General features: G+C 56.2%; 2 protein-coding genes across 6 annotated transcripts; one reads left to right on the top strand and one right to left on the bottom strand.

The window, feature by feature from the left end:
- Positions 1-2371: 2371 nt before the first annotated feature.
- Positions 2372-13926, bottom strand: TST (thiosulfate sulfurtransferase). Of its 4 annotated transcripts, none has more exons than XM_082350366.1 (3): positions 13687-13926; positions 8677-9292; positions 2372-2841 (listed from the first exon to the last, which is right to left on the bottom strand). In XM_082350366.1, the coding sequence occupies exons 2-3, from the start codon at positions 9269-9271 to the stop codon at positions 2543-2545; spliced, it is 894 nt and encodes a 297-aa protein (XP_082206492.1). In that variant the 5' UTR covers positions 9272-9292; positions 13687-13926; the 3' UTR covers positions 2372-2542. The 4 variants fall into 4 exon arrangements, with proteins under 4 accessions (XP_082206492.1, XP_082206491.1, XP_082206489.1 ...); XM_082350365.1 differs by lacking the exon at positions 13687-13926 and adding an exon at positions 10451-10580; XM_082350363.1 differs by lacking the exon at positions 13687-13926 and adding an exon at positions 9950-10046.
- On the top strand, positions 10192-17427 carry MPST (mercaptopyruvate sulfurtransferase). Of its 2 annotated transcripts, none has more exons than XM_082350374.1 (3): positions 10192-10329; positions 13983-14607; positions 16841-17427. In XM_082350374.1, exons 2-3 carry the CDS (start codon positions 14013-14015, stop codon positions 17137-17139), a joined length of 894 nt encoding a protein of 297 aa, XP_082206500.1. In that variant the 5' UTR covers positions 10192-10329; positions 13983-14012; the 3' UTR covers positions 17140-17427. The 2 variants fall into 2 exon arrangements, with proteins under 2 accessions (XP_082206500.1, XP_082206499.1); XM_082350373.1 differs by having other exon boundaries at positions 10287-10425.
- Positions 17428-18968: the final 1541 nt, after the last annotated feature.

Below are 18968 nucleotides of genomic sequence, written 5' to 3' on the forward strand. Positions count from 1 at the left end.
TTAAAAGCAAGTTGCAGTTTCCACCCACACTCAAGGGAGGGGATTGCACAGGGGGTGGACATCAGGAGGCGGAGATTATGGGGACAACCCTAGAGTCTATCCACCAAGTCTCTTTCCCACCTCAGCAGCCAAGTGATCTTGTTAGAACTTATTTGGATCATGTCACCCCTCTAATCAAAACCTTCCAGTAGCTTCCCATCTCAACCAGAGTAAAACCTGTAGTCCTTCCATTGATTTGCAAGGCCCTACCATAGATGTCCACCCCCTTCTCTGACCTCATCTCCTCCCCCTCTCCTGGTCACTCCCTTGGCCCCAGCCATGCTGGTCTCCTCAGTTTCTTAAACACACCAAGCCCAGTCCTGCCTCAGGGTCTTTGCACTGGCCATTCCCTTTGCTTCAACTTTCTTTCCCTAGATATCTACGTGACTTACTTTTCCAACCTCCTTTGGGACTCTGCTCACCTTCCCAGACCACCCTTTAAAAAAAACAAATCTTAACCCACCCCACACTCCCCATTCCCCTTACTCTTTTTTCCCACAGCACTTGTGTCACCATCTTACACCATATATATATATATATATATATATATACATTTGTTCTTTCCCCCATGTAGGATGTGAAGCACACATGAGGAGGGAGATTGTGTTCACTGTCATGTCACCAGCACCTGGACCAGTGCCCACCTCACAGTAGGTGCTCAGTAAACATGTTGATGGAATCAGCTCTGGGACTGGAGAAGGAGGAGGGGGAGGAGGGAGAGTCTTCATCCCCTGAGATTGGCTCTTTGGCCCCTAAAAGCTCCAATAAGGGACCTAACGCTGGTAGGAGAAGGATGGCATGGAGGCAAGAGGGGCCAGCTGTCCAGACTGCCCTAGCCCTCTTCCACTGCAGACGCCATGGGCCCTCAGCCCCCTGCCACTAACCCAACACCCTCAGCAGTAACAGAGCACCTGATGGCCCCAACGCTGGGTTAGGGGCTGGGGTCCGTCACTGACAACCTTGGTCCCTGGCCCTACTCCTCCTGTCCAAACTTAACCCAGGAAGACTGGACAGCTGGGATCAGAGAATCCCCATTAGGTGGGGCCTGGAATCATCTCGAAGCCCCAAAGGAGGGTTTAGACAGCCTGTTTCCGGGAAACTCCAAATCCAGTCACATAGGTCCCAGTCTACCAGGTTACTTTCTTCTCCTGTAGCTTCCTGATTCCCACTGCCAGAGCTCGAAGACCTTCTCCCAGGGCTGAAGCTGCTTCTCCAGCGCCTCCCCCCATCATTCCCCAAAGGGTCTTATTCTGATCCAGGAAGGGCACCTAAGGTAGAGACCACCTTCCTTTGGCCTACTTCTTCTTCTTTTTTTTTTTTTTTTTATTTTATTGGCATACAGTTGATTTACAATGTTGTATCTTTTTTTTAAATTGAATTTTTATTTTATTTTGGGGTAGAGTTGATTTACAATGTGTTAGTTTCAGGTGTACAGCAAAGTGATTCAGTTATACATATACATATATCCATTCTTTTTCAGATTCTTTTCCCATATAGGTTATTACAGAATGTTGAGTAGAGTTCCCTGTGCTATACAGTAGGTCCTTGTTGATTATCTATTTTACACATAGTAGCGTGTATATGTTAATCTCAAACTCCTAAATTATCCCCCCGCCACCTTCCCCCTTTGGTAACCATAAATTTCTTTTCGAAGACTGTGAGTCTGTTTCTATTTTGTAAATAAGTTCATGTGTATCGTATTTTAGATTCCATATATAAGTGATATATGATATTTGTCTTTGTCTGACTTACTTCACTCAGTATGATAAACTCCAGGTCATCCATGTTGCTGCAAATGGCATTATTTCATGCTTTTTTATGGCTGAGTAATATTCCGCTGTATATATGTACCACATCTTCTTTATCCATTCCTCTGTGGATGGACACTTAGGCTGCCTCCGTGTCTTGGCTATTGTGAATAGAGCTGCAGCGAACACTGAGTTGACCTGCTTCTGAGCGTCGCCTCTTCTGAAAGGCCCCAGGGCCTGCGGGACACCTCTTTGAACACTCATTTCAAGTGAAGACCAGCTGTCTCCCCTCCCACCCCCTCCTCCTAGAGGGCTGGGCCCACAGCAGGAAGGGGTGGTGCGCCGGCTAGTCTAGGTTTCACTCTCTGTCTGGCTTCCTGGTACCCCTTCCAGGAAAGGTCCCAGCGTGCTCCATCTGACAGGTGGCAACAGGCGGCTTCCTTTGCCAAAACTAAATAATAAAGCGGTGTCCCCAGAGTGTGGGTGGGTGTGGAGGTTCCCTTCCTCGGTGGATTCTAAGGAATCTGAAGGAGAAGGGAACATGGGGTAAGGATGGAACCAAGGGAGAAACGGGCTCACACAGCTACTCGGAAAAGGCCAGGTTTATTCCAGTGTTGTTGGGAAAAGGAGCGCTCTACACATTAACTCTAAAAACTTGTTCATCTCCTTAGCCGATGAGGCATGGACCAGCGGCGGGCCACACTGGGGTCACTCCACTGGCAGGAGCTGTGGGCGAGGGTAGGAGAGGCCACTGCTCACTCCTTCCCGCCCTTCCCCTGGGACACCCGGGTCTCCGGGGGGGCCCGGTGGAACCACTCAAACCAGGAGCCGTCATAGATGGCCACATCGGGCTTGCCGCAGAGGTAGGCGGCCAGGGCGATGTGGCAGGCAGTGACACCCTTTCGGCACGTGGCGATGATGGGCTTTGCGAGGTCCACCTTCTTGGCCTCGAACATGGCACGGAGCTCCTCCGGGCTCTTCTCAAAGCCATCCTCCATCAGGAAGTCCATGAAGGGCATGTTGACTGAGCCTCGGATGTGGCCCGAGTCCAGTCCTGGGCAGGGGTAGAGGACAAATGGAAGGACAGGGTTAGGAGCGACACGGTGGTTGGGGGTAAGTGGGGCCTGGAGGTCACAATCAACCGTGGCTATAAGGAGAGGGAGCTTTGCAAATAAAAATAACAGCTTTGCCCTTCTCAGAGCTCAATTTATTCCAGCCCTACCTACATCCAGTGCTCATGACACCACCCCCCTACGCCAAAATCTGCCTTGAAGTAGGAATGTCCTACCTGCTTGAGAGGACAGGGAGGAGTCTTGGCTCTACCATCTACTAACCTTTACCTTGGGCAAATTGCTTCACTTCTCTGAACCTCAGTTTTCTCATCTGTAAAATGGGCTCAGTGGTACGTACCTATCTCATAGGGTTGTGGAGAACAGCAAATGGGACGATGACTGCAAATGCTATGGGCTATTGCTGAGAACACGGTGGTGAAGGGGAGACACAGCCCAGGCTCTCAGGGAGGTTACAGTCTAGCAAGGAAGATAGAGGTTAAACACATAACCACATAATTCACTAAATATAATGTCACTCCCTTTTACAGATGAGTACACTGAGGCTTGGCAAAGTGAAAAGGCTAGCCTGAGGCCACACAGAGAGGTAAAGGCAGACCCAGGATTACACCGAGTCCCGTGGTTTTCCTGTCCAGCACACAGTGTGGAAAGAGCCTGTGACTTGGTTTTAGACTAAGTTCAAATCCCAGCTCTGCCACTTACTGGCAAGGTGACCTCAAGCAAGTCACTAACCTCTCTGAGCCTCAGTGTCCCCATGGGTTAAGTGGGAATGCGTGTTTGTGTGTGTAAGGGCTGTTGTATAGGGTAAAGCACCGACGTACTACAGCTGGCCAAGCCACCCTCAGACGCTGCTGCTTCTCTACCACTTCCCCACCTACGATGGGGGACAGGTGAGAATGGGGGCAGTGTGGTCCCTTCAGGACCTTCCTAGCAGCCCTGAGAGGCTTTGACGGAAGCAGAATGGGGGTCTAGGCTAGCTCCAGGGTCCATTCCAGAACCTTCTCTGCACCCAGTAAGGCCCCCTGCCAAATCTGGCTTCAGAATAGCCAGCATGTGGGGCAAATGGGGCTGGGCCATGGCCAGAGCTGGTGCCACGTGCAGACCCAAGGCCTAGGTCACTCCTTGTCCTCAAGCGCCCTACACCCTGGCAGACTGGGCACTGGGAGTGGGGCCCGAGGAAGGTTGGGGTGTCTCTTTGGGCTCCCCTTCCTCCAAAATTCCCCACTTAACCCAGACTGTGGGGCAGGGCAGGACCAGACTGGGCAGCAGTGGGAGGGAAAGGACCTGACCGGGGGTAATCAGGGCACCAGCGTGCGGTCAGGCATGCCCTGCACGTCTGAGCCTCAGTTCCCCACCTTTGAAATGGGGAGATAACCCCACCTTCCTCACAGGCTTGTTGGGAAGTCAACTTCTGCACATAAAAACCCCTAATGACCGTGGACACCCAGGAGGTGAGCAATCATGCCAGCAAAGTCCCATTCTCCTCACCCCGAGGCCAAAGAGGATTCAAAACTTGCTGGCACGAATCAAGAGTTCCTTTGATTGACTAGATGTCCTGACTTATAAAATTTTTTTTAAAAGGATTTCCTTTTTTTTTTATTTTTAAGTTTTTCCCTTTTTTTGCCTGCATTGGGTCTTCGTTGCTGCGCACGGGCTTTCTCTAGTTGCTGCAAGCGGGGCTACTCTTCGTTGCGGTGCGCGGGCTTCTCATTGCAGTGGCTTCCCTTTGTTGCAGAGCACGGGCTCTAGGCGCGCGGGCTTCAGCAGTTGTGGCACGCAGGCTCAGTAGTTGTGGCTCACGGGCTCTAGAGCGCAGGTTCAGTAGTTGTGGCGCACGGGCTTAGTTGCTCCGCAGCATGTGGGATCTTCCCAGACCAGGGATCGAACCCATGTCCCCTGCATTGGCAGGCAGATTCTTAACCACTGCGCCACCAGGGAAGTCCCCTGACTTATAAAATTATAGTGATTTCTTCCTGTTGTGATTTCACTTTTTGTCTGGAAACTTTGATCTAAGATCAGATGTGTACTGACCCTACCGATGAAGGGCAATTGGTCTGTTGGCTTCAAAGGTGTTCTTTTCCAAGAAACCCAACTTTAAAATGTTTCAAGGAGTTCCCTGGTGGCCTAGTGATTAGGATTCCATGCTTTCACTGCTGGGGCCCAGGTCAATCCTTGGTCGGGGAACTGAAATCCCGCAAAAAAAAAAAAAAACAAAGTTTCAGTACCCAGGCTGTGGGCTGGATTTAAGTGCATTGAAGAGCACAAGTGTTTGTTGAGTCCTGAACGCTGTTTTGTTTCTTTCCACCCATCCCTGATGAAACAGCTTTATTGTTTTCTTCGAATTAATAAAAGGCACCTCTCTGAGTAAAGAAGTTGGGGGCAGGGCATTCTGCCGACTCCAGCCCCCCACACTGGGCCAGCATCGGGGAGGTGGGAGCCTTCCCTTTCTGCCAGCGAAGGCTCAGGGCCTGTCTGAGGAATTTAAATGAGCAGGAACTGGCCGCCTTCATGGGGGGAGGGCTGAGATGAACTTGGCCAGAGAACCTCGGAGAACAGGCAACAGCCGACGAGGGGAAAGGCGCTTGGCAGCCAGGGCTCCTCCTGCTCCTCCAAGTTCAGCTTCGGTTGCAGGCTTGTGGCTCTCCCTGGCCCCAGCAGGTGTGCCACCAAGCTCAAAACTTCCTATGGGCTATCTCAAGAACTTTATCTTCCTCAATCCTCACAGAGCTGGGGAGAGAGATGAGCCTCCTGGCACGAATGGGGGGGCCCAGGCCCAGAGAGGTGAGGTAACTTGCCCCATGACACACAGCACAGGTGTGATGTGCAGTCAGGTGTGCCCAACCCCAAAGCCTGTGTACTTTGACTACCCTGAGCCTTCCTGGCAAGAGTGGCTGAAGCAGGGGAATGGCTGCGATGACCTCTCCTGACGCCTGCTCAGAGGTCTGGGACTTGACGTGATGCTCCAGCTTTGGCCAAGGAGATGCTAGTCGAGTTGGTGAGCTGGCATCCCTCAGGTCACTGACAGGTATGGGTTTTCAAGGCCAGGAAAACCTGTGTAGCTCTTTCTTGCTTTCGTCCTAAAGACACTAAGGAACCCAGTGCAGGCAGCCCCAGTGGGCGGCCCCCAACCCTGGCGGCTGGGAGGCTGCTCAGCGCTCCCCCCGACCCCCACCCCAGTCCCCACCCCTGGGAGGAGACACAGGCAGGAGCCATACAACCCCATGATGCAATGTGAAGCAACACCTCGAAGCTATGACCTTTCCCCAACCCCCCCCCCAACACCATCCCCGTGTTTGCTTACACAGCAGTGGCCTTGGGAAATAACGCCACTTTGATCCTGCGACTGGGGTCAAGTCTTGGCCTCTGTGTCTGGATAGAGAAGTTTCTGCTCCCTTTCCCCACCTGCAAAGTGGGACCACTTTGAACCCGCGCCTGCCTCCCCTGTCGGGCTGCTGTAGGTACCCGGGGGAGAATGTACATAAAGTGTCCTGCAAATAATAGTATGCATTAGGGGGTCAATATCCTCCCTCTTCACCCTCATGGACCCCCCCACCTGGGGTGGGCGGTGGGGAGGAAAAGAGAATAAGGTTTATAAAGACACTGAGCTGGATCAACTCCCACCTCTGTTCTCTCCCTTTCCCCAAGGCTTCTTTCTACAAGGTAAGCGGTGTTCCTTTCATTAGGAGGAGGGTTCAGAGGTGAAGGGAACTGCCCGAGGCCACACCAGGATGTAAACTCAGGTCTGTCTGACTCTCACCTTTTGCCCCTTACAAACAGGACTGAAGGCACTGGGGGCACAAAACTGAGGCCAGAGGAGAAGTTACTCGCCTGAAAGGGGCAGGAAGTGGCTGTCGGGTTTCTAAGGCCCTGTTTCCAGCTCCTCTTGGGGGTCATTCCTTCCAGGGACCTCCACACTCCCCTGGGTGTTACATCTGGACAGTTGAGCCCACGGGGGGCCTCTGTGATCCCACCACAAGCGGGGGACTGTGAACTCAGCAGAGCCTCACGTGCCCTAATATTCCCCAAATGTCTTGTACGGGAGGCTTTCCAGGTGGCCCGGCCTTTGCACAGTTCCTCACCCTTCTCAAAATACCTTTCCAGCCACTGCTGCATTTAATAAATACACAGCCAGGTGGGTAGGGCTGGCATTACTCTTTTCATTTTATAAGGGAACCCAAAGAGGCCAAGCAATTAACTGATTGAGGTCCCAGCACAAAGGAGGAGCAGGGCTCAAACTGGGGTCCATGCTCCCTGGTCTCCAGATGGGAACTGGAGGAGGGGGGAAGCGGGCCACAGAGAGGGGGAGGGACTTTAGAATTCGGGGCTTCCAGGAGGTTTTACCTGCAGCTGCAGGCTTTTCCCCTCTCTGAGCCTCAGTTTCCTCATCTCTAAAATGGGAGTAAGGAGATGGGATCTGGCATCTCTAAACTCTCCCTTTACTTATTCTGTCTGCTTCAGAGCAAGCTGGGGAGCAGCTAGAGAAACAATTCCACGTCTCCTCCCTCCAGCGGCAGCTTAAGTCCCAAGGAGAGAAGGTGCCTTGAACCAAGGCCTGGAGGAGGCTGCAGGAGCTCCGTGCCAGGAGTCTCTGGAAGGTGCTAAACAAACTTGAATCTTCAACTCCAGAACTTCAGAGAGCAAGCTGGGCAGGAAGAACACGGGGCTCAGAGAAAGCCACGATGGGGAGGGCAGAGCCCTGCGCTTTCCACTAACTACCCAAGTGGCCTTGACCTACTCCTTCCTCTGTGCACCACAGCCTCTCTTCTGACTGATGAGGTGACCTTTCAGGCCCTCCAGCTCTAAGAGTGTCGGAAGCAGCTTTCACAGCGCTCTCTCCTCAGAGGCGCAGAAAGGAAGGGATTTTTCAACAAGTTAGTCCAAACGTTGCACAGCAGCTGGATTCCACAGAGGCGCCCTGACTGAGGACAGAGCCGCAGCCCCCTCCAGCCATCCTGAGGACTCAGCCAGTCTGGGCCCCGAGAGGCCCTGAGAGCAGTGAGGTCCTGGCCACCAGAGGTGTCCAGGCAGGGGTTGGAGGGCGCCCAGAAGGGGTGATGGCATTACCTCTGTGGTCCTCTCTGTTAGGAGTTTCTAGCTAGAACGCAGCATTTCCTCTCCTGAGACTCCCCCCACCTCCAGCAGTGTAGAACCCTCCCCCCCCACACACACCCTTTGTCCAAAGGAGAGAACTCATGAGCCATCTCCCTAAAGATGCCTAGCGGAGGGGCTCCCTGCTGGCCCTGGGAGGTGGGGAGTGGGCAGAATGATGGTGCATCCTGGTTTAGAGCACTGGTTTGAAACTAGGCAGCACTGGGTTCAAATCCTAACTCTGCCACTTAACTGAGCAAGTAACTTAAGGAAGGTCAGGGGGTCCAGGAGAGCTGGAGGGAGGGATGGGGTGCTGGGGAAGAGCATTGTTCACGTCTCTAAGAATTTCTGAAGAACTAGAGAGGTCCTGAGGAAGCTTCTGTTCAGCGACGCATGTGTGGCTCACGGACACTTTTGGGCATGTGGTGGAGCTAGTGCCTGGGCATGGATGTGGGTGGATATGTCATCAGTCACCTCTGCTGATGCCACTCCATACAGATGCTAGGTCGCGCCTTAGCATGTGGCTACGGGAACACATGTGTACGTCCTCATGCATCAGAGCTTGAAAAGCCTTTAGGTTGGGCTCTACCCTTTCATTTTACAGATGGAAAGACTGAGGCCCGCATGGGGGTACTGAGGGCAAAACCCGGAGAGGGTCTCAGACATCCTACTCCCCATCTCTCCATTGGGCATTGCTCCCCAGGGACCATCCCCACCACGGGGACACCTACCTACTGCATCTGGCTCCGGCTGCGTGCCCAGGTACCGCCCTTGGGCCCGTGAATCCACCAGCTGGAACCTCTTTGATTCGAGGTTCTCCAGCACCTGCTCGTAGGTCTTGAGCAGGGAGCGGTCCAGTGTGGCTTTGAAGACAGCTGGCTCTGGGCGTGAGGGCTCAGATGTCACCGGGTGGCCCTCCTTCAGCCAGTTCCGGAAGCCACCATTGAGCACGGATACGGTGCGGTGGCCAAACACACGGAACATCCACCAGACCCGCGGCGCATAGAAGCTGCCCAAGTTGTCACCATCGTACACCACCACATGCGTGTCGTTGCTGATGCCCAGGCTGCCCACGTAGTCGGCGAAGCCCGCCTTGCTGGGCAGCATCATCTCGTAGGGCGACGCTCTGTCCCGGCACTCCTCTATGTCAAAGAAGGAGGCGCCGGGCACATGGCGCTCTAGGTATTCCTTGCGGGCCTCGCGGGTGCCCGGCGAGTACCAGGAGGCGTCCAGCACTCGAAGGCCAGGGCCCAGCTTGCCAGCCCGGACGGACTCCGCCAGCCACTTGGTGGAGACCAGCGCCCGGTACAGCACCTGCTGAACCATGGTTTCAGCTCTCCGTATCACCTGGCGCGGGTGGAACCAGGAAAGAGACCGGCATGAGGACTGTGGGTGCAGTGGGGTGGGGCCTGGGAGGAGGAGCTTTTTGCCCACTGCACTCCCCCACGGGTGTCGTGTTTACAGCAATCAGGCAGTGGGGTTAGGTTTGCAGATTCCCTAAGGAAAGCCTGCTTCCGCCGCTCCCTGCGCCCCCCTCCCGCGCAGAAGGGGGTGGGGCAAGCGGGCTCCAGATGGGGGAGCTGGCGGGGAGGGTGTCTGGCCCCAGAAGCTACAATACTCGCCCTCAGGATCCTGCCAGAAAGTGCGGCGAAAAGATGTCCAAGATGGGGGAAGAAGGCATCTTGGGCTTAAGAGCCCCCTTTCCTGGGAGGGTAGGGGAGTGGGCGCATGGGGAAGGGTTCGCACACGCCCTCGCCCCCGCCTCTCGTCTAGCAAACCTTCCTGCGGCCTCTCAGCAACCTGGGCTCGCCCGCTTCCTGAATGCCTGAGTCCGGCCCGGTCCAGTGCCCTCTGCCCCAGTTGGGTCCAGGGTTCCCGGGGCACCCCGCCCACCCCGCCCCGCTCTCGCCACCGGGACCCTCCCCTGGGTGGCAGGTGGTCCGGTCGGCGGCCCAATCCCGAGCGGCCCGGGCGCCTGCCTCCGCCCCACGCCGCCGCACTCACTCGCCCTCGCCGCCGCCCCGGCGCTCGCCCCTGCCGGCTGGAGAAGTTGGCAGGTTCAAACCCTGAGCCCACAACTCCCCGGCCGGCCCACACCATCGCGCCGCCGCCCGGGGGTGGATCGCGCGCCGCCCGCCTTGCCCCGCGCCCCCGACGCCGCGCCGCGCCCACCCCCGGCCACCCCCCGGGCTCGTGGCGCCTCTCGGACCCCCGAGGACGCGCCGGGGGCGCCGGGCGGTGCGGGGACGGCGCGGAGCGGGGTTGGTCGGCGCGGGCATCTCCCCCCCGCCACGGCCTGGCCAGTGGAAGGCGCCGGCAGCTGAGGTTCCGAGTGGCCTCGGCGGTGGGCTGTGCCGGAGTCTCCTCCCTTTGGCCGGCCACAGGTTGGTGGCGGGAGCGGGGGACAGCTGAGAGCGCGGGGAGGGGGCGCTCTGCGCGGGGCCATGGCCGAACCCGGAAGCCGGGAGCCCGAGACTGGGGTAACTGCTGCGGCGCTGCGCTTGCCTTTCTTTAGGGGGAGGTCGATCATCGGGGTGCGCGGCGCCGGGCTCCCCCGCGGGGCCTGAGCGGCGCAGGGGGCCGCAGTCTCGGAGGGAAGGCACACCCCTGGCTTCACCCTAAGGATGGCTGTCCGCGGCAGCTGGGGGCGGCCCCCAGGGTGGGGTCGGGGTGAGTGGCAGGGGGAGGGGGACCTGGGGGGGGGGGCGGGATCATCTGGTGCCAGCAGAGAGGGTAGGAGGGAGGAGGACTAATAAAGCCTGACGGAGAAGCCAGGGAGGCCAGCTGACCCAGAGGCTCCAGGAGGACAAACTGGCAAAGAACTTGCTAGAGTGAAACGAAACTAACATTTGTCAAGGCCTGCTTGGCGAGGCACTTTACTGGGTACTCCCATGGGGGTCACTTACTTCCCACGACAACCCTGCGGAGTAGGCCAGAAACTTATTTAAAGACCGGAGAGAGAGGCCCAGCGAGTTGCCTAGCGGCCTGCGGTGGCATTGAGGCCAGGCTGTTTGTTAATCCCGGATCGGAAACCCACCTGGCAGGGGCTGCTTTTGTTTACCTTGCTCATCCCAGAAGCCACAGACTTTTAAAAAACTGCCTGTGTCCTTAATTTAACCTATTTCATTGTAAATGTATATAATTTAATTTTTAACAGTGGCTGCGTTTAACAACCAGTTGGCCTAATTCCTGAAAATCTAACAACTGGTTCTTGCGAGCTGGCGGGGACACCACTGCCCCTACTCAGCTTTTACATGTGCTGTTATGCACGCCCGGAACGCTCTTCTCATCCCCCTGTAAAAAATTCTTTTTATTCTGAAAACAATTATATTCTCACCGAAAGTTGCAAAAATTCATACTTTGTTAAGCGTTTACCCAGGGAATCCTCTGAGCTTTGTGCTTTGCAGTCAAGGGAGAGAGGGTGCCAGGAAGGACGAGACTGGGGAAGGCCTTGCAGAATGCCCAGTCTGACTGGAGCCCTCTTATTCCAGGGCCCACCCCAGATGGCAGCCTGGGACTCACCCTTCCCCTAGCACAGTTGTGTACACTCTGGAGATGGGCCTGGGGCTGTCCTGCTTGTCTTGGGGTCCTCGACTCCCGGAGCAGTCCCATCTACAGCCATCCAGGCCTGCCAAGCGCATGGGGACCTGGTCCACACCCTTCAGTGACACACACAGCCTGCTCTTCGGGAACCTCCTCTACCTCCCACGGTCCTTTCTGAGAACTGCCAATCCAGCATAGGGGGCTGTGTGTGTGTGTGTGTGTGTGTGTGTGTGTGTGTGTGTGTGGCAGGATGACCTCAGACCTCTGAAGTCCCACTCAATCCTGAAACTCTAAGATTCTAGACTTGCTGCTGATGGTTCAAAGGCCACCTATGAAGTAACTTTGAAGAAATAATGGGATTTTTATGAAGCTGTTTTTAATGATGATTAAAACCAGCCATTTGCAGGGCATTATGGTGGTGCCTCAACGTTCATTATTTAACCTTCACTGTAAGAGGTGAAGGTTGGAAGCTCCACTATAAGAAATGGAAATGGCGCAGGGACCCTCACATGCCCGCTTTCACACTCCTAGTTAAGCTGGGGAGTGGGATTTGCACTGATTTGGAGGGGCTCTGGCTCCAAAATCAGGGTTCTTTCCACTCTATATGGATCCTTGGGGAAAACACCAAGGAGCCTCAAGAATGGGGAGGAGGCAGGGGCCGCTGTGGTTCACAATGGAGTCTTCAAGTAGGGGCCCGCTGTATCCCCCAAAATTGTCTAGCTGCGGCGGAATCCACAGGCACTGGGACCGCCCCTTAGCCAAAGCCTCTTTGGCAGCCTCACCCTGAAGGTCAAACTGTGCTTTCCAGTTTGAGCGCATCAAATCAGTTTGGACTTCCCCTCCTCCCACCTTCCCCAGCCTTCCCACCCCAGGCTGAGCTAGCGGCCCCCCTGTGCTCCCACTGAACTCCAGAAATTCTGCAATTACGTTGTCTCTTGAGCAGGCCTGTGGCTGCCTTAACTCCCAGGGCCAGACAAAGGCAAGAGTTTCTCAGTGTCCAGCATAGGGCCTGGCCACGTGGAAAACATGGTTCCTAAAAGCCAGGCTGCAGCGAGACTGCAGGAGGGCGCTGGGCACCAGGTAATCCCTCCGTGGACTCCTTAGGCCCTGGTCGTCCTTGACCCGGGGCTGGGGAAGAGGTCTAGCCTGAGAAGTTGCAACCTGGCTGCAAATCCTGAGGCTGCCCCTGACCAGCTCTGTGACCGAGGGCAAGGCATTTATATCTCTAGCCACCAGTGGTCTTATTCAGAAACAGGCAGCCCCACATAGTCACTACTGAAGGCTGTGGTGCTCGTTAGTATATGGCCCGCAGGGGCACTCCACAACACGCTCCGTTCTCTGCCCACCCCCTTCCCCTTGGCGGCAGGGCTGCGTGGTATGAATGCAAGGTTGCGCCCTGCACGGGGGGTGCACAGCTGGGGGGTGAGTGGAGCTGACCTGCAGCTTACACTCCACTCACCTAGCCCCATGCCCTGGTGAGGCTCTGCCTCTGCCTGGCTGAAGGGGCACCTTTCTCTACCCTGCCCAAAGGCACCTAATGGACAGGGCGGACGGTGGGCGGGGTGGGGGGGTCGGGGGAGGGGCTTGCCTAGGCGCTCCGCACATTTGGAGCATCTCTGGAGCATCTCTGCCCTGGAAGGCCGTGAGTTGACTTGTCACGGTGTGCTGGTGAACTGCTGTACTCTGAGCTACTGGCCCGCAAGGGAGAGGAGGGGGGGGGGGGAGTGAGGCCCTAAGTCACTCTTTCCAGAGAGGAAACTCCAGGGGCAAAACCTGACCTTGCTGGACTGCCTGGTGTGAAGCCTGGCACCACCACTACTTCTTAGCTGTTGACCTTGGTCAAGTTAGTGCACTTCTGTGAACTTCAGTGTCCCCTCTGTGAAACAGTGAGGAGAAAAGCAACCTTCTCGAGGCCACTCATGCAGCAAATAATTGAGAGCCTACCCTGTGTCCTGCAGTGGTGTAAGGTGTGAGAATTAAAGGGCACATAGGGAGGACTCAGTAAATTCCAGCTGCTATTCCTCTGAGGCTGCTTATATAAATGATTGATGAATGAGTGAATTCCACCAGGGACCTTGGTTGATTGCAAGCAAAGCTGAGCTACATCTTAGGGAGGGACTTTGCCCCTACTTGCCTTAAAGTGCCAGCGGGGCCTTCCCCTGCTTGGGCCCTCTCCCTATCCACCCCGCAGCAAGTACCTGTGAGGGCCCCCGCCTGGCCCCCTCCAAGGGGTCACGGTCATTCGGTCACTGCTCTGTGTATATATCCAAGGCTTAGCAGGAAAACGGAGGGGAGGTCCCGGTGACCGACGTCTGCTTCTGGGTTCACCACCGCTGGTTTTCCGGGTTCCCTGGACTCTGACCTCCCTGGGCTCCACCGCCCCTTCCGGCCCTGGCCCCAGCCCCGCCCCAGTCCCAGCGGCACAGGCGTTTCCCACCCCCGGCCCAGCCGGCCTCTTCCTCGATTCCCTCCTGACATCCTCCTTGTCGCCCAGGCCTGCAGCCCCAGTGTCGCCGCCGCCGCCATGGCCTCGCAGCAGCTCTTCCGCGCGCTCGTGTCGGCGCAGTGGGTGGCCGAAGCGCTCCGGGCCCCGCGGGCCGGGCAGCCCCTGCGGCTGCTCGACGCCTCCTGGTACCTGCCCAAGCTGGGCCGCGACGCGCACCGCGAGTTCGAGGAGCGCCACATCCCGGGCGCCGCCTTCTTTGACATCGACCAGTGCAGCGACCGCACGTCGCCCTACGACCACATGCTGCCCAGGGCTGCGCACTTCGCCGACTACGCGGGCCGCCTGGGCGTGAGCGCCTCTACCCACGTCGTGGTCTACGACGCCAGCGATCAGGGCCTCTACGCGGCGCCGCGCGTCTGGTGGATGTTCCGCGCCTTCGGCCACCGCACCGTGTCGCTTCTCGACGGCGGCCTCCGCAACTGGTTGCGCCAGGGCCTCCCGCTGAGCGCGGGCAAGAGCCGCCCGGAGCCCGCAGAGTTCCACGCGGTGCTGGACCCCGCCTACGTCAAGGCGTACGAGGACATCAAGGAGAACCTCGAATCCCGGCGCTTCCAGGTGGTGGATGCCCGCGCCGCTGGCCGCTTCCGGGGCACCGAGCCCGAGCCCCGAGAAGGTAACCTATGTGCGAGGAGCCCGGGAGGTCCCTGGGGTGCGGGGTCAGGCGCACCCTGAGCACTGCCCTCGCCTCGCCCTTGCCTTTAAAGGCCACCGCGTGGGGTAGGGGCCGAGAATTGGTTTCTAGTCGCCTCACTGGCTTTATTCTAAAGTGGGGGCAATAATACTTGTCCCACCTCCACCCCAAACTAGTTGGGAACCCAGGGGGCCCAGTATAAGTGTGAGAACCCAAATAGCCCCACCCCAGTACTATGGATGTAGGGGTCACTGCCAAATAGGAGGGGTGGGCAGGCCCAGCTGGGGAAGAGCCCCAAAGAGAGGGGGCTTGATCAGGTCTAGGACCATCTCTGAGGTGGATGAAGCCGGGGAAGAGGAGTCTGGGGTGGAGAGTGAAAGGCCCTCAGAGGGACCAAAGTCTTGCAGAGGGCAGGATAGGGGGGCGCTAAGTAGAGAGGGAGGTAGCTGCCCCAGGTTGGAGCGGAAACTGAATAGAGTGTGGCTGACCGCCTGGGTTGGGGCAGGGCCTTCTGCCCCTGGGCTGGGTTCCCCGGGCAAGGAGCAGAGGTGGGGAGGGGTCCCCACAACGCGGGTGGGTCAGTGGCCACTTTGGTGTGAGCTTTTTAATGATGGGTACCACAAGATGGGTACTGTTATCATACCGAAGGGGAAATGGAACCTTAGAATGGCTACCTTGCCCCAGATCTCAGGAAGCAGCCAGGCATTGAACTCCAGTACCTTTAACTGCAGTGAACAGCCAGTAATCCCCCAGCCATTTGTCTCGTGTCTGCTTCGAGGAGGGCGCAAGGATCTTGCCGTTTCCTCTGGGAAGCGCTCCCTGAAGGGCATCCCCCGTTCCCCTGCGTCAGGGTTGCATGGAGCTTCTGTTTTGTTTCTAGAGTAGCTTGGGTTCACCCTGTCCTGGCACCGTTTGGGGTGACCTGAGGGCAAGGACCATCCCCGCTCCCAGCACATCCTGAAGACTAACCCGGTAGCTGGACGGAGTCAATACCCCAGAGATGTTTGGTGATTTCACAAGGTCCCTGCTACACGGAACCCTGCAGAGCTGTTGACATAAGGTCAAACGGCAGGAAAATGCTGATAGCCAACCTTTTTTTTTTTTTTAACATCTTTATTGGAGTATAATTGCTTTACAATGGCGTGTTAGTTTCTGCTTTATAACAAAGTGAATCAGCTATACATATACATATATCCCCATATCTCTTCCCTCTGGCGTCTCCCTCGCTCCCACCCTCCCTATCCCACCCCTCTAGGTGGTCACAAAGCACCGAGCTGATCTCCCTGTGCTATGCTAGCCAACCAGTTTTGAACCTACATCGGTGGCAGTTTAAGATGGTTCAGCCTAATAGGGATGCCGCCTTGAACCTGTGGGGTACTTCAGCTCAGCCCCCTGGGTGGTGGAGCAACATAGGGCAGCGAGCCAGAGCCACACCTGGCTTCAGAGCCCTGCCCCAGGTTGCACCGGCTGTGTGACATCTGGCAGGTCACCTAATCTCTGAACTGCAGCTTCTGCATGTCAATGTCAGGGCAGAACACAGAGCTTAAAGGATGCGGTGAGGGTCAGATGAGAGCAAGTGTGTAAAGCACTTAGCTCCGTGTTTGCACACACAGGATGCACTCAAGAAACGGGAAGTGATAAAATTAACATGTGCTTCCCTGGCTGTGGCTCTTTACAGGGGTGCTTAATGCTTACCTCAAGCGTGCTTGCTCATTCGTAAAATGGGAGGTAACAGTAAACACCCAGCAGGCCTGTTGTCAAGGTGGCTGAACTGATTTGGGTACAGGCTCCGTCTAAATCAGTGGAGAATATCACCGTCCCCATCGTCCCCACTCCAAAGCCTCAGACCTGGCCAAGCGCTCCTCTAATGTGCCACATCGGTCCGGCAGGGAGGGGAAGCGTGCTTTGCTTGGGGGGATTCGAGGTATGGGGACAGCCCTCCTCTGACAGTAGCCACCCTGGGTTGAGAGCTGAGGCCTGGGTTCAAACTCCAGGCAGCAGTTTGCTAGATGCGTGACTTTGGACAGTTGCGAACTTCAGCATCTCCGCCTGTAAAACGGGGATTCCTCTAAACAGGTTTCCTGGCGGTGAGGACTGCATGAGACGATGCTTATAGAGGGTTTAGCACCGTGGCTGCGTGGAAGGTTCTCAGTACTGCAGGGGCCATTCATACTGCCCTTGTATTTGTTCCCTGCATCTTGCTCTCCCGCTGCAGGCATCGAACCCGGCCACATCCCCGGCACTATCAACATCCCCTTCACGGAATTCCTGACCAAGGAGGGCTTGGAGAAGAGCCCCGAGGAGATCCGCCTCCTCTTCCAGGACAAGAAGGTGGACCTGTCCCAGCCCCTGGTGGCCACGTGCGGCTCCGGCGTCACAGCCTGTCATGTGGCACTGGGGGCCTACCTCTGCGGCAAGCCCGATGTGCCCCTCTATGACGGCTCCTGGGTGGAGTGGTACATGCGCGCCCAGCCCGAAGATGTCATCTCCGAGGGCCGGGGGAAGACCCACTGAGGCGTGGCGGGACACAGGAAGCTCGGGTGACACCCAGCCACCAGCAGTGCCCAGCCTGTTGGTTCTGACTCTGCTTTGACCAGTATAGGGTTTCTTCCTCCAACCCAGGTGGCGCTTAGGGTGACATCCCAGAGGCCAGCAATTCCGCTGCCTCGCGGGCTCTCAGTGGAGGCGGCAGAGAAGGTGGTGGTGGGAGCAGGGGGAGGGGAGCTGCCCACGTGGTGCTGAGCTGGAGCCCCACCTCCCCTCTGTTGAGAAATAAAACAGTCAAGTGCTAAATCCTTCTAACTGAGGCTGCCTCAGCTCTCCTCGGCTCCTTAGCCAGTGGTTCCAACATGCCCAGCGAGGGAGCTTCGTGGAGCCGGAGGGTCTTGAGGACGCTGTCCCTGCCTTCTGAGCGGTGCTGGGGTCCCAGAGCCCTTCCAGTCCTGTGACTGAATGTCTCCCAGCGAACTGTCTTCTACTTCTACTTCTATGGCTGGGGTCTCCCTTCTGGCTTTTGGGCTGTTTAAGGTGAATCTGCTGTGCTCTGTCTAGAATCACACCCAAACCCCCCACTGCAGGTAAGCCATACATCTCATTTCAAGACAGAGATGGTGGGGCTTCCCTGGTGGCGCAGTGGTTAAGAATCCGCCTGCCAATGCAGGGGACACGGGTTTGAGCCCTGGTCCCGGAAGATCCCACATGCCGCGGAGCAGCTGGGCCCATGAGCCACAATTACTGAGCCTGCGCGTCTGGAGCCTGTGCTCCGCAACAAGAGAGGCTGCAATAGTGAGAGGCCCGCGCACTGCGATGAAGAGTGGCCCCCACTTGCCACAACTGGAGAAAGCCCTCGCACAGAAACGAAGCCCAACACAGCCAAAAATAAATAAATAAATAAAATTTAAAAGGGATAAGCAAAAAAAACATTCTAAAAAAAAAAAGACAGAGATGGTTCCAGAACTTAATGGGAAGCTATCCCACGCTGTGGAGTACTGTGTCAGCCCAGCCAGGATGTTCTGGAGAAGGGCAGAGTTTAGCCAAATTGGAGGAGAATCTAGCTCTCGACTCTGAGAGTCACACTTGGAGACTAACCTCTGGGAGCTACCTGGGGGTGGGCAATCTGGGGGTTTGATCCTTTCTGCTCAAGGAGAACCCTTCCCCCAAGGCTTCCCCAGTAGGGCCTCAGTTCTCCTCCCTCTGCGTTTGTCTTTGTGCAGACGTAGACATGGGTGTCTGAGAAGGCCCCAGGCTCCCCCTGTCAGAACCTGGGTTACCCCTCCCCATCTTCCAGCTCCCCGGGCACCTCTTGGTAGCAAAGGGCCAGGTGACAGCCAGTACTGGGGGGAACCCTAGAAGGAAAAAAAACCAGAGGGGGCAGTGACTTACCCAAGGTCAAGTGATGTGTTCACAACGGAACTGGAACCAGACCCAGATTTCTCAGAATTGACTCTTTCTCACCTGCAGTCCCCATCACATTTCCTCTGAGGCTGAGTTGTGTCTCCCAAGACCACAGGATTTGTGGGGGACCAACAGGACAGAATCCTGGTTTTCTGAATAAGAGGTCTAAAGTAGGCCCCACCTCTCTGAGCCTCAGCTTTCTTATCTATAAAATGGGAATAATACGTACTTCAGAAGAAGGGATTTCAGACAAGGACTTGGCCAAGAGCCCCGTGCTGAGCCCCATCTTTCCAGCTCAGGGTTTCTCAACCTCAGGACGACTGACATTTGGACTGGATCATTCTTTGTTGTTGTAAGGACTGTCCTGTGCATTGGAGGATGTTTAGCAGCGTTTCTGGCCTCTACCCACTAGATGCCAGCAGCACCAACCAGTTGTGAGAACCAAAAAT

Source organism: Balaenoptera borealis, assembly GCF_965194805.1.
Source record: "Balaenoptera borealis genome assembly, chromosome: 13".
Lineage (NCBI taxonomy): Eukaryota > Metazoa > Chordata > Mammalia > Artiodactyla > Balaenopteridae > Balaenoptera > Balaenoptera borealis.